General features: G+C 44.1%; 1 protein-coding gene across 1 annotated transcript in view; it reads right to left on the bottom strand.

Annotated features, from left to right (window-relative positions):
• Positions 1-15379, bottom strand: part of XRCC5 (X-ray repair cross complementing 5) — a 79680-nt gene extending 64301 nt beyond the window's left edge. Inside the window, exons 1-8 of the mRNA XM_080932843.1 lie at positions 15303-15379; positions 12511-12624; positions 10526-10709; positions 8939-8987; positions 7757-7879; positions 4078-4269; positions 2337-2451; positions 1165-1303 (exon numbers count right to left, since the gene is read on the bottom strand). Coding sequence (XP_080788969.1) covers positions 1165-1303; positions 2337-2451; positions 4078-4269; positions 7757-7879; positions 8939-8987; positions 10526-10709; positions 12511-12624; positions 15303-15323 — 937 coding nt within the window. The 5' untranslated portion in view covers positions 15324-15379. The remainder of the gene's footprint in view (positions 1-1164; positions 1304-2336; positions 2452-4077; positions 4270-7756; positions 7880-8938; positions 8988-10525; positions 10710-12510; positions 12625-15302) is intronic.
• Positions 15380-15603: the final 224 nt, after the last annotated feature.

Raw genomic sequence — 15603 nt, 5'->3', positions numbered from 1 at the left:
GCTAGGGTCCAGAGCTTAACAAAAGGAAGAACATGAACGGAGCGCAGCTCGCTGCCCGCAGCTATAGCCAGCCTGACATTCCTTCCCTTCCCTGCCTGGCAGACTGTGTCCTCAAACTTGGGCCAAAATAAGCCTTTCCTGCCTTCAGTTGCTTCTGTCACAGCAGTAAGAAAAGTACCTTCTATAGTCCTTCTGTGGAAAACAGAAATAGCAACAGTATCTGCTTCATTAGCTGCGACAATTAAGAGAAAATGCGGGCTGCTAATTAAGACACCCTACAGGCCCTCTGAGCCTGGCCTGTGCCTTACTCATGCCCCTCTGCCCACCCTGAGCCAGTCCTTCCACCAGGATACAATGATCCACTAACGACAGGGTTGTGATTCCAGCTCAGCTACAATTCCAAAAGTCATGCTCTACACTATGCTACTGAATTCAATCAAACAAGTAGTAGATATTGCAAAGTATTAATTATGTTCTGTACATAACTGTGCATACTACCAGCTTCAAACTATCCCTCACACACTGAAACACATGCAGTAAGATAAAACACCATACGCACCCCCCCCCCCAACTGGAACTTAGAGCTCCACTAAGCAGTGCACAACCTGATAACAAGTTGATCTAAGCACCCTGACTGCCATCTTAAGCATCGTTTGGCATCTGAGGATTTGAGCTCTTGAATATTCAGATATTCTCAGCTAGTTTCCAAGTCCTCTGGATAAAGATATCTCCTGAATATATTATTTAAGCCAAATGGGTTGGGTACATTTAGCCCAGCTTTAAAGAGCCTAGTGTGTATAAGCCATGACAACAATCACAAATAGTGTCTTTCCCCTAAGTGAGCATGTCCAGTAGGATATAAGACCTGAAACTGGCACTTGAAGAACAAGGGCAAAGCTGCTTCGGCCGAGCTATAAGCACCGTCCTAGCTAGTGAATCTGCACAGCAGAACAGAGCTAAGTACAAGTCCTGTCGCTTGACACATTTACATTTGGAAGGATCAAATATACAGGTACTTCCCAAGAGCCATCAGGCCTGAGTCCCCACTGACCTACAGGGTCCAGTGTTTCTGCTGTACCTCTGTATCTCGAAGAGGTGCCTCTAGGTGAACAGCCCGTGGTGCCTCCCATCACCTTGAAGGAAGTGCAGATACTCGAGTCATACCTTGAATAGTGTCCTCTTTGGAAACTTCAGTTTCATTGTCGTCATTTAGACAGTAAACAGTCTCCTTTTGTATATCTTCCTTCTTTAGAGTTCTTGCGTCCACAACTGTCCAACTCCTTTTAAATTTCTCCTGTACAATCTATGATCAAAAGATAGATAGAAAATGAGGAGACAAAAGATAGTGAGCTACAGAAAATGAAAACCTGACACTCTCTGAACAATTATTCTAGCTACAGTATTTAACTTCGTCTATCCTTTTATTAAACTCTGGTTTATTTCAAATGGGAATACCTTGTAACTGTCTCTACTTTCCCTTTTGCTCCTTTGGTAGGTCATAGGCACAAGCTGATTTCTGAATACACATATACTTTCTATAGAAGACCCTCAAGTTGACTAATAGAGAGCAAACGTTTTGCCATAGTCAAAGGTAGGGAGAAACCAACAAAGGAAACTGAGAGGGTGTATTTTCATCCCTAGGCATGCTCTTTTGGCCTTGACAGGAACCAAAATATCTCAAAATTACCTCTGTGGTTCTCACCATGTATTAAGAATTAAGTTCTTAAACATACAAAAATATGTCTGTATATTTATTTCTCAGTCTTAATTATATTTTTAGCATATATTTAAAGGGGGAACAAGGAAGCTCATGTCGAAGCTTAGATCAGATTCCTACTCAGACTGGAATTTAAATAACTGTAGAAGGAAGAGAACTCTGCTGTGCAGATGCACAGGAGTACCAACGCACAACCTGACACCAACAAGCCAACATTTCTGACATCCTATAGATGCTATTACTACTGGACCACTAATAACTGATTAGGTATGACCGTATCTCCACAGCGTTCCACATAACTCTGCTGTATTACTGACATCCCTACGATGGCACACACAGATAAGCTAATCCATCACACGTCCTTCTCCTAAAAGGAAAAGACACAAAGGCCTGAATTCCTGAGGAACAGGGAATCAAGCCATATTATAAACAATTTTCAAAGCCTCTGCTGGAATTCCTTTTAGATGAAAAGCTATACAGAGATTAAATCAAACGGGAGAGCAAGACAGACAGTAATTATACGCTGAATAACTCACACATGAGCCGTCAGCTTCTTACATAAGCGTATTTATCTGCCTGGTGACACTGCTTTTAAAAACAAATGCACTTTACTACCTACCGATTTATAGGCTACAATCTTTATAGACAAGTTGGGGCCAATGGTCAGTTGGCAGGGCCAGGGCATGGAACGTCTCTCAATCTTCTTAAAGACGCACAGTTGCCGAAGGCTCTCACTTAATAAAGGAAAACACATAATGAAAGGCAATTTTCTAATGTTAATTTAGACGAGATGGTTTTCTTAGTTTGCTAGAATGAGGCGTAAGTTGTTGATTATAAAGAGAGAAAGAGCAGCAGGCGGTAGGAAAACGACAACATGGCTGGGAAGGAGCCAGACACGAGTGAGTTGGCTTGCGGGAGAGAACTCCGGCCACTGTCCTGATGGGGAAAAGGAACTGCCACTGTACCAATGATTCTTAACATTTACACTGGACCAAGGACACCATTAAGGAGATGCTAAAACACATTCACGAATGAGCTGGCACGCGGTGGAAGGTGCTCAGCCACTCCCAGAAAACAACAGACAAGAGGATACTGTCCCCAGCTCTGGGGTATCAAAGGCGAGGTACCAGTCTTCGTTCACTCTGCCCACAATTCAGTAGTTAATGCCACATCCCCTGAATAAAAGGCAGGGTGGTTTTCATATACAACAACAGAGAGTTATATAATACCACCCAGGGAATAAAGGAATCAGTAGACTGTTTGGTCTTCATGTAAAGTAAGCTCTACAGGTTCTTAATGCAGAGAAGGACAGGGAGAAGAAACATCTAACTTAGAGGATGCTTCATTTAAACAAATTCTGTCAGGTATGGGGGCACACCTTTAATCTCAGCACCTGGGAAGCAGAGGCAGGCTGATCTCTGAATTTGAGACCAGCCTGGTCTATAAAGTAAGTTCCAGAACAGCCAGCGCTACACAGTGAAACCCTGTCTCAGGGGACAGGGGCAGGGGGAAGTAAAATTCAAGTCTGGTTTTATCTGCCCCTAATCAAACAGAACAGAAGACCACAGGAGAGGCAGAATGTGGCCTTCAATAAGAAGAAGAGCAAAGGAATTGATGGTCTAATATATCCAAAGTATACAATTCTGACCTTATGACTAACATCCTTGGTTCAGATGAATGAAGAGTCTGTGAAATGGGAGAGACAGCTACCTGACATTACCCACCGAGTTAGTCAGAGAGACTGCAACAGACTCCAGTGCTCAGAACCATGATTCCAAGCAGCTGTTCTGTCTGAACCTCACCCCCGTCCCCTCTGCTCCAAAGCTCATGGTGCACCTTGGCTTTGAGTTTGTGAAAAATAACGATGTCTGCACCAGATCTAATCTGTCTCATGAGACATTTCTAGTCCATCCATGACAACCATGAGGTATGGATTCTGTTAAAGGGTCTGAGTGTGATCAAAAGACGGAATTCGCATGGCTGAAAAGACAGAACAAACACCTACAACCAATATAAACTAACAAACAAAATTTAAAAGTTTTCAAACGGGTTTAGTCAACATATAGATGTAAATGTGGCTTAAGAGATGTGCTCCAAACTTGGAGTAAAGATGAAATCTGTCACTCTGTCTCTAAGGCCTCTATATATCCCCAAACTCCAGTCACGCATCTGGAAATAAATGAGAACCCTGTGCAAGCCACACGAACTAAGAAAAGGAGATAAAGCGTGAGCTCCGGCCTTTAGTAAAAGTCAGAACACCCACTAAAGAGTGACTGCTGAGTGGAGAACAGCTCAGAGAAAGACAGCGTCTAGGAGACGTCTGATGCGGGACAGCGTCACCGCCGCCGTCTGTTTCCTACCTGAAGGAATAAATCTCATCCAGCCCGTCTTCACCTTCTAAAGACAGCATCACCCTTGTCACCATGCGGATGCCTTCCTTCTGCTGCTCAGTGAGTCCTTTTTGAGGGAAGGAGGGTGAAGAGTGGTCCAAGCTGGAGTCACAGTCTTCCCTCTTCCCAGGCTTAGCATTCTTGTCAACTGGAAAAGGCAGGCTGTCGGGAAAGATTGCCGGAAACGAGGATGAGCTCTCTGGATTCCAACCCTGTGACTGTTACTACCAACGGAGAAGATGCCTATCACTCTACCTTACTCTGCTCCATAATTCTACCTGTCAAATGCCGAGTATCTACCTGAGTATTGCTTCAGCTTTAAATAGCTAACACTCCTTTGACTCGATAAAAAGGGGAAACTGGCTGACAGCAACCAAATAACTAAAAGGCTCTCAGTGCGGCAGATGAACAGTTACAGCCAGGGCTGGGGCCTTTCACTGTCTCCATGGTTCCCCTCGCTGCCATGCACTGGTTGCCCTCTCAGAATGGCCTATTCCACACTGCTCTACTATGGTCTGTGCCCCAAATTTTCTATATTGGAGCCTAAGTGGGAGTTGGGGGTGGGGAGGGTTTAGCAGGTGGACTAATGACTAAGCAGGGGACTAAGTGCCCTTCTGCCTTTTCCATCCGTCCATCCGTCCTGTCATGTGATGTCACAGCATCACCTGGGAGGCAGACATTCCCCCCACCAAATGCAAAATTTGTATTGGCGCTGTGAGCTCAGACTTCCCTTCCCCCAGACCTGTGAGGGAAACTGGCTGTTTATAAGTCACGTGACCTGTATTGTCACAGCCACGGGAACTGACTGAGGCAAGCTCACATTGCCCAACTCTACTAGCTAAGAAGGACTCGGTGGACTGAGTTGTTTTGTCTTCCTATTGGCTCTTTGTGAGTTTCACACCATCCACCACAATCCCACTAATCTCCCAGCCCCTCATACCCGTCCTCCACCCTTGTAACCCCCCCCAACAAAATAAAAACCACACAAACAAAACAGAGCATAGAAAACATCTCGTCGTGGACACTGTGGTGTGTGATAGTGTGTCCCACAGTCCTCTGAAGAACTCAAGTGTTCCACCCTCTGACTTCAGACTTAGGAAAATATCAGGAATCAACAGTCTGAGGGAGAGACCTAGAAGAGCTCACTGACTGTCACTGATGCCAGGGGTTTAAAGTTCAGGAAGAAATGCATCCTGGAGCAAGTCCAGTCAATACACGGAGCACACCAGCGTGCTGGGGAGGCTCCCTACGATCCCTCAAGGACTCAAGTATGAAGCTGAGAATGTGGCCGGGTGACAACGACTGTCTAGCATGTGTGAGGCCCTGAATCTAACCCCCAACACTACAAGTGATGGCCATAAGAAGAAATAAGAGGGGGTGAAACATAAAATACTTAAAATTCAAATGCTATTGTGACATCTTACCCAGAAATCAGAATATCCCCAGACAGAATACTTCTGTTATGTTTCTCTCTAGTTATTTGTTTGAAATGAGGCTAAATCTAGGTTGGGATTATAAACTACAAAACATTAGATAATCAGAGGCTAGGGGGCTGGCTCTGCAATTGAGAGAGCTTGTTAATCTTGCAGAGGACCCAGGTTTGGTTCCCAGCACCCATACGGCAGCTCACAACCACATGGAATTCTAGTTCCAGGAGATCCAATATTCTTTTCTGGTCTCCATAGGCACTGGGCACACATGTGGTACACAGATATACACTCAAACAAAACACCCAAACATAGAAATTAAAATTAATGTAAAAACATATCAATCAATCCACATGCAAACTAAAAAACCACTCAAATACATTCAAGACGGTTCTATATAATAGGGTATTGTAGAAATGTTTTCATCTAAACAATAGTAAGGATTCTCAGACACTAAGTCAGTGGAGACTTCTGCTTCCGTTTTCTGAAAAGAAACTAAAGGCCACTGAGTTGAAAGAACTGAACCAGAGCCATTCAGACACCTGACCAAAAGGGTGACGCTTTTGTGTTCCGACACACCTGACCTCACTTCATTCTTCCCAACACAGACGGCTGACTCAGGTAATCCTTCCCCCAGCACTTTGTGGGTCACCCAGGGTGGATGGATGCTATACAGGCCATCAATCATTCTGCTTGCTACCCTTAAAATAAGGCTTTCTGTGAAAGCTTCTTCTCTGTTTACTTAGCATGACACATCAGGCTAAAGTATTTCCCCGTGTGTACGGCACAGAGGAGGCTTTGCAATAGGTATTGACTGTCACTGCAGCGTCACCCAAGAAGAGAAAGATCACGTGAAAGTGAAGCTAGAGGGAGCTTCTCCTAGAAAGAGTTGCAGTAACAGCTCTTTCTCTGCTGTTTCTGACCAGAGTAGAGAAAGCTAAAAACCATTTGAAAGGAACAAAACTAAGGAAACTGGTATCACAGGTGGCAGCTCGTCCTACAGCAAGAAAATATGCCAGAGAGCAAATGCAACCAGTGCAGCGCAAGCAAGTAGCAGAGAGGCCACCTTCTTCCCGAGTACGCTACTGTGGACTCACATTGAAAAATAAGGAGATTAAAAGCAGCTCTTCCAAATGACATGGGTGGAAAACATGCAGTACAATATGCAGGGGGCATCCTGAGACCATGGGCAGGGGAATGAGCTAAGCCAGCCTTCTGCAGCACTGAGAAACACCGACTCAGCGACAAGTGTCACTTAAAAAGCTCTTAATTTCTCTGAAGTACCATCTCAACAAGTGCTACTGTGGTGGGCTATTCTGAAGTCTTCTCTACAGTCCCACAGGAAGATGTCCCTCAGCAGTCTTAAGGGGGACACACATGCATGCTAGAGGGGTTCGTAATTCCCCATAGCAGGCAATCTAAGAGGCCGCAGGCTTACCACGCACTGAAGGCTTCTTAGTGCAATCCTCAATTTGAAAAGCGAACGTCCCTGACCAGATTAATAATTCAACATCCTGTATCATCACTCTACTCTAGCCAAAAATAGGACGAGAAGAAATGGGTCTTAAATGCAGCAGGAAGGATTAGTATGACAGGAGTGTTTTAGTGGGTATGTGAGACACAGAAAGTAAATGCTAGAAGAAAAGTCCATGTTACTATGAGGAGGGACTCTCTTCCTTTTAAACTGCAAAATATACGTTTTCTCCCCAAATTTTATAAAACACATAACAAATGACATTTTATTATGTGTCTGCATCCTGAGAAAGGATTAAACATACATACACACATTATATGTGTTATAAACTGATTCCTAACAGTTCTGTCCTAACAAACAGTCTACTGTCTGTAGACATAGCTCTCTGAGCCACACAAGAAAGAAACTATCAGGATGCCAAAGTCATCTATGCAGTCAGGAGAGAAACAATGTCCTCAGAAGCTGGAGTCTGTTTGCTTGTTTTTTAAACTCCTAGATTCTTTGGTTCTAAAATCCGTGATCTGGTATTGAGCTCAATTTCTCTGCACCACTATTTTCTCTTTCTCTTTCTCACCACGGTTCAGAATAGTTTCGTGAACACAGGAATGGCCGATACATGCAGGGTGGCCAACCAGCCGCCTAGCAGATCCACTGCTCAGCTGAAACAGAAGCCTCCTGGGAGCCATCTACACCTGCTTACTGCATGAGGGATGCCAAGACTCCCTATACATTATTCTCCGGGTCTTACAAGAACTGCAGGGAGATGCCAGACTTCTTCAAGTTGCAAATTATAATGTCCAGTTGGTCTTGGCTGAATGGGCTGCTGAGGTCAGTGAACACTTCAATATGCTTCTTCCCAAACTTCTTTCCTCTAAAAGACAGAATGATCACATTAAGAAGTCATTCTCTGGGGCCTAGGAAGGTGGCTCACCACAGAGAGACAACGGCTGTGCAAGCCTCTGACCTGCATCCAATCACCAAACTCACCCAGGATACACAAAGAAAACTAACTCCGTGAAGTTGTCCTCTGGCCTCCAACATATGCTGCAGCGTGTACACAGAAGTGGATGCACGTGCATGTGTGTGTGCGTGCACAGACACAAAATAAAAATAAAAATAAAAAGGCGATTTTTAAAGGAAGTAGTCTCCTAAATTTTTTTCTAAGAGTTGAAATTCACTTGGTCAGTGATCAGAGAGACAAAGGAGTGAATCTAGATTTAACTGGTTAAGTGTGATTACATCCTCAAAGCTCAGTTGAGTTCCTATTAAATATGTAATCAGCTGTATATAGTTCATACTTGGTTCAGCATTCTAAAATACAGTATTCTTTTGTCCCTAGCCCTGGTTCCTAGCATGGTGATGTAAAGCAATGCCTCCCCACCTGCATGGCTTCAGAACGTAAATGGTGTGAGACAGTATCAGCCTGGCAGTTTCAGTTCCCAAATGTCTCGCTGGGGTACTACACCTGGGATTAGCTGCAGGATTTTGCAAAGGATACAGACTGAGAAACAACACGTGTCCAGGCCTGGGATGTTACCACAAAATGTCTTTTCTAACAATGCAGCCCTGTGTGTTCAAGGGCACACACTTTCAAGACACAGTAATTAAGCAAATGAGGGATTAGGCAGTTGCCAGAGTTGCTGTGTACAGCACATCAATTACTTATGGGTCATACCATTTAGTGCTTTTTAAAGATCTGAGGTAACTAGTTTAGACTAAAATAAAAAAAAAACTGAAGTATGCCAAATACTTATTTCTCCCAGAGACATGCCCACCAAAGGTAGTCCTTTATTCTAAACTTTCAAAAGCTACAAAAGTGTTGCCAGACTGACATGCTACTTGATTAGTAACAAACCATGCATCCTTTGGACAGAGCAACCCATGCTTTTTCCCAGAAAGCCCCACTCCCGTCTTCAGGAGAGACACTCACATGGTTTCACGCTGAATCAAATCCATGCACACAATCAGGGCGTCCAGGACTCAGCCAGTTAAGGGTTGAAAGGATGCCAACACTCCCTTCATCCTGTGAACATCACAGTTTCTCCCAGCAAAGCCCACACTATTGACAACCGTAGTCCCTGGATGACTTGAAAGGGCTTGCCCCACGTGCCCCTCTTCCAGACTCTATGTCATACATATACAACGTATACATCCTGACAAGTAGTGTGTGGGGGGAAAACAAGATATTTAACATATATTTATTTAACAAAAACCCTAAGATGTCATTTAACAGTTTCCAGAACCCAAATTTGGTCATCAGTTCATTCTTAAATACAAAGCAAGCCATAATGTATCATTTGCAAGTCACACCAAACACGGCAGCTCCTCCTAGTGGTCACGAGTGGTACTACTAGTTGTTTAGAAAAATAGTATAAACACACTCATAAAATCAGAACCCTAATCTCTCTCTCTCTGTGTGTGTGTGTGTGTGTGTGTGTGTGTGTGTGTGTGTGTGTGTGTTGAGAACGGGTTTAATTTTCATGGCTAATCTCGATTGTGAACTTGACACACCTGGGAGGCTGAACCTCAACTCAAGAGTTGTCTCCATTAGATTGGCCTGTTGGCTTGTCTGTGGGGTGTTCTCTTAATTACTAAGTGATGTAGGAGAGCCCAGACCACTGTAGGTGGTGCCACCTCTAGGCGGGTGAACCTGAGCTGTTTGGGAAAGATAGCTGAACACGAGCCTGGGGAGAAGCCAGAAAGCAGCGTTTCTCCATTTGTTGGTGCTTCAGGCTCCTGCTTAAGCTCTCGTACTGGCTTCCTTCCATAAGGAAGCTAAAATGAACCCTTTCCTCCCCAGTGTGACTATGGTCAGTATCTTATGACCCCAACAGAGAACCAGCTTCAACGGCAACTTATTTTTTAGCATAAAAACATCTTTCATCCAGAAGAGTAGAGACAGTTAGCACTGTGATCTTCTGAATATACTTCTGTGGTAGTGTGAATGAAAATGGCCCCAGGAGGTTCATAGGCGCTATTTGAAAAGATTAGGTGTGGCCATGTTGGAGGAGCACAGCACTGGGGTGTCTCTCTCTGTCTCCCTGTCTCTGGATTGAGATGTAGAACTCTCAGCTACTCTCCAACACCATGTCTGCACATGGCCATGCTTCCTGTTCTGGTAATAGACTGAACCTCTGAACTGTAAGCCAGCCCCAATCAAATGTTTTCCTTTATAAGAATCGCTGTGGTCATGGTGTCTGCTCATAGTAATAGGATCCTAAGACAGCCTCTAAACAGTGCAAACCCATTCCCTAGTCAATATACGCACAGAGGCCCAGGATTTTCCCACTTCCTGCACTTCCCAACCTCTCAATGTCACAGCGCAAAGAACGAGCCAGATACTAGAAGCCCTGGAGCTGGGTATTAATTAACTCCATATTAACTACACCCACCCCTTTCCTCAGAGGAAAACAGGCCCAGATATTCACACTTGGGACTCTGAGAGAGCCTCGCCAAACTGGATTATGATTCTCCAGATAAAGGGAAATTTCTTGCCTTTTTGGCACAAAAAGGATACAGTCAGCTTGTTGAGAACTTGGTTGGATTTTGTTTCCGATGTCTTCCAGCAAATCAAAATCTGGTAGCATCAGGTGTCTGTGCACTGTGATGTTCTGATACTGGTCCTTGCCAGCAAGGGCATTATTAGTACTGTCTGTACCATAGAGGACTAACGCAATCTCATCCTTGCTCTCCGAAAATACCTAGGAAGGAATATCCAAAGGCTGAAGACTCTTCGAACAGTCAGAAGGGAGAGGATACCTGACCTTCAGGGAGCAGGAAGACCAGACCTCCTTAGGCAGGTCCCCAGGGCCACCAGATATTAAATAAATGACAGTTATGCCCTAAGCAAACTTTTTCTAGTTTTTAATTTTTATTATATTATTATATATAGATGGGTATTTTGCTCATGTTTGTACCTGGTACCCCAAGAATATGGATCCCTGGGAACTAGAGACACAGAAGGTTGTGACCCATGTGGGTGCTGGGAATCGATGCAGGCCTCTGGAAGGGCAGCCAGTGCTCCTCTGAGCCAGCTCTCCAGCCTCTAGGCAGATTTTTCATTGTCTGTAGGTCTTACTTGTCATCTCAGCATAGAAAATGTGAGTGTGCATGCTTCGCTCCCTCTCTGCTCCTGACTTAGCTGTGTCTAGCAGTTTTCAGTTCCAGCCTCCTTCACTTCCACAGAATGATGGGCTCTAACCTGGACCATGAGCTAAAATAAACCCTCTCTCCTCGAAGTTATTTTTCACTGGGTCTTTGTGTTTTGTTTTTACTTGATACCAGAAACAGAAATTATAAACCAGGGCAGCTGTTTTTGAAGCAGGGTCTTTTCCTGTAGCCCAGGGTGGGTTAAAACTTGCTATGTAGCCCAGGCTGACCTCAAATGCCCTCAGCCTTCTGAGGGCTGAGATTACAGGCATATATCACCATGCCCAGTTTTACAGAATTACTTTATTCCTGAAAGCAGCTCTATCTGGTAGGGAATATTATTTCCCTTACTTTGCACACAGGGTCTGGTGGCTAATATTGTCAATTTGACAAGATCTAGAATCTGAGAAACAAAGCTCTGGGCACACCTGTGAGGGATTACGTAGATTAGATTAGCCTGCGGGGAATTAGCTAGATTGAGAAGGGAAGACCCACCCTAATTTTGAGAATCACTAAACCCCATGCTGGAGTCCTGGGATGAATAAAAAGGAGAAAGTGAGCTGAACGCTAACCTTCACCTCCCTCTGTTTCCTAACTGCAGGTGCAATGTGACCAGCTGCCTCAAGTGTCTACATCCAGCCCAGGCCTTCCCTGACATGGCAGACTGGACCTTGGGACTGTGAACCAAAATAAACTCTTCTCTATTTAAGTTGCTGTGTCAAGTATTTTTGTTGCAGCAACAAGTAACTAACCTCAGCCACTCCATGAAACCCATTGCCATGAACAATAACTTCTTTTCTTTTTTTTTTTTTCTTTTTGTTTCTTTGTTGCTGTTTTGTTTTGTTATTTGACACAGGGTTTCTCTGTGTAGCCAGGGCTATCCTGGCCCTTGCTCTGTAGACCAGGCTGGTCTTGAACTAAGAGATCCACTTGATTCTGCCTCCCAAGTGCTGGGATCACAAGGCCTGCACCACCGCAGCCCGACTATGACTTCTTTAGAAAAATCACTTAAAATGTTAATATTTATAATGCACTGGAGGAAAATAACTGGACAAGGTGCAAACAAACTGAAGGGCTTGCTCGAAATCATGGGGTTGGTGAATGACAGGTAAAGCGCAGATTCAGATGCAAGTCATCTGGCTCTAGAGACTTTTATTAAATATTTTACATTGCCTTTCCTTTCTGCTGACAACTGTTGTATCTGGAGGAGTTGGATCAGGAAAAGCAAAGACTATCAGGTTCTAGGGGTAAGCAGGCTGGAAACACAGAGGAGGATGGTGTTTTATGTTAGGAGCTGAAGGCAATGAATGTTCAAAACGTGGGTTACAAGCTTAAGGTTGATCTGAAACTTACCTGTCTCTGGACAAACATGCTCATCACTTTCTTCGCTTGTTCAAATGGGGATTCTTCACCAGGAAAGGAGTTACCCATGGACACCCCCACATCCATACACAGCACAACAGCTGCCTAGAAACAAAGGCCCCAAAAGTACACAAGAAAAAAAAGAAGCTATTAGCAAAGTTTCTGAAATGGGTCCCTGCCCTGCGATGTAAAGAGGGAGGGTAGAGAGAGAGAACATGTGCGCACATGTGGAAGACATGTGAAGTTCCACTCTGGAGCGCCTGTGAGTGGCTCTAATATTTCCGGAAAACCACAAAGATGGTGGCATCAATCATGTGACTGACGAAGTTACAGCCATAAGCACTGGCCCCAGGTCATTAAGTAGCAATCAGATATTGGGGACTCTCCACATTTCTTTCCCTCTTGCTGTGATAAAATACCCTGACAAAGGTAACTTAGCGGATAAAGCCTTTATCTTCGCTCCTAGTTCTAGGTTATAGTTCATCATAATGAGGGAGCCATAACAAGGCGTCGGGTGCTTGAGGCAGCTGGTCGTGTTGCATCCAGAGCACAACGAATACACACACCAGCGTTCAGCTTGCCTTTTCCATTCTATAAAGCCCTGGGTCCCTTGACAAGGGAACAGTGGTACCCATAGTTGAGAGTGGCCCATTACCATAATCAAGACAATCCCCCAACAGGCAGGCCAAAGGCCCGTCTTGCCCCATGATTTCTAAGGTTTATCACCTTATGATTCACACTATCACAGGGACTAAGGAAATAAAACAAATTAGATGCAAAACAAGACATGTGAAGCCCTGCGCATTTTACACACAAAATTTAATTAACTAGAATCTGCAAAAGACCTGAGCTCATAATTTCAAAGTAAATTGCAGATTGAGTCAACAAGATGATACGGGTTCGCCATTCTATCCTCACCCACATTTTAGGTTGTTAAACACTATGATGTATTCAAGGAAGAAAATGAAGGGTATTTCAGTGGCCGGAAAAACAACAACAAAACCCTAGATTAGCAATTCAGAGACCTGGGTCTAGTCCCATCTCCTCTAATTAGCTCTGACCCTTTGGTAATGTCCCTTATCCTCTCTGTTAATTCAGTCAGGCTGTTAGTTGTTGAGCCTGGTGAGGTCTAAGGCTGTTCGCAGATCTAACAGTCCTGATCCTACCTAATCATCTGCACTTTGTGCTAACCAGACAGAATGAGCAATGCTGGGCATCATATCTTAGGACACAAAGACTGAGAAGTGACCAATTAAGACGGTAACCATCTGACTCTAGAGGTGTTTGGGAAGCCTGCATGAGCTCCTATGGAATTTGACTTTTCTGCAACACTCAAATACGATTTCCCCTTAGTTCATAAAGAACGGAACCACATGATAATCTGATATTAACAGGTTTCAGAAGCAGTGGCAACTTATTTGGCGACAAACAGTAATAAGCTACAGGGTACCTTTGAGAGGAACTCAATTTACAGCCCACGGTGATTCCTTCAGTGTAAAAATCTTCTTTTCCTTAAATGTAGGAATCACAAAATATGCTGGCTGTGTTCCTTTGACATATAACCACAAATCTACTTTTAAAGTAGCAAACATGAAAGGACTAGAAGTCTTTTGTCAAGAATTGAATATTCAGAGAAAGGATTCAGAGTTTAACAGTATGATGACCCTGGTCTGGAAGAATGGTTTATGATAATTTAAAGTCTTTGTCTGGAAGCAGTAAGAAAACCAGGGAAGACAAACAGGGAGGGACCTGCAACTCTTCACTACTACACTGAAGCCATAAAGCCTGCTAGGATTTTATCTCCGGTACCTCTGCCACAATCTGTCCTTCACGAGAGCTACTATGTTTTCAGCAACTGAAAGAATAGGAACAAAGGAAGCGAACAACGTCATTATGAATTCATAATTTACTTAAAATTTCCCAAAAGGGGGTGTCAGAAAAGAGAGATATGTTACTGAACCCCCATCGTGTTTGTAGTAAAAAAATAGGTGAGTCAGTGGATGAATGAATCCTTGCAATCGCATCTCTCCCTAGTGATCAAAAAAAATCTCTTTAATGTTCACTGTAATTTCAGTTATTAATCTAGGAAAACAGGGGTCACAGATTCTTAGCAAAAAAAGCACTTTTGTTTTGTTTTGTTTTTCTTTCGGGGCTCTGAAAATGGCTTAGATTCCTATTCATATTTTACCACCCATGGAAAGGGTGAACATTTTAATCAGTTCTTCATGCCTTGGTTCTCCTACTTACAAGCTAAGGACAATTATGTTCATCTCACGGTTTGGTGTGGAGATTTAATTAAATAGGAATAAAAGGCTTAGTTGTGCCTCACACAGTAAGCTTTCAATAAATTCGAGATTTTTAATTATTATGAAGATAATATGACACTTTACAACTTGGGTTATTCATTCATAGAATCTCACAGAATCCCTCTCTGAAGTTTTACAAGCCTGTCGTGTAGGGGAAGACCCTAGCTGACTTAGATTTTTAGAACCCACGTTCAGAAGCAATAGAGGACGCCTGTGTTAGCAGGTAGAGTGGATAGAAAGTAAACTGAGGAAGCCAGGGAGGAAGGGGAGGTTGCGAAAGCGGAAGAGGGAAGAGGGAGGATTACTGGAGCCTGAAGGTGCACAAGACTCAAATGCAGAACTCCGAACTCCAAGCCTTTCGCTTTGGGCGCCCATTCCTCAGTGCTGACTCAGCTGTGTTTTCCCGCGGCTCCTGCTACCGAACCACCCTATGCAGATCCCCAGCTTAGAAAAGGCAAAAAGTCCTGCTCTCAGTACCTTATTACCGGACCACGCCATGTTGCTGGTCCTCAGGTGGCTTGGTTATTTTTTCCGGGTGGAAACCGAGAGTGTCGCAACTCAGTTCCGGGCAACCCACAGCCCTAGCCGTCCGGCTCTGCATGCAATGCAGGGAAGCCCAGCTCCTGGGCTGTGAGCATGCGCAGAATTCTCTCCCTGCCTCCCTAATTAAGGCATTGTTCTCTGAGCTGCTAAAAATGCCAGGACTGGGCTGGAGGAAATGGCTCAGCGGTTTAAGGCATTTGTCACCAAGCCTGACCAGCCCAAGCACCCATATGGT

This window comes from Micromys minutus (assembly GCF_963924665.1).
Source record: "Micromys minutus genome assembly, chromosome: 19".
NCBI lineage: Eukaryota > Metazoa > Chordata > Mammalia > Rodentia > Muridae > Micromys > Micromys minutus.
This window is presented reverse-complemented; position numbering and strand designations above follow the sequence as displayed.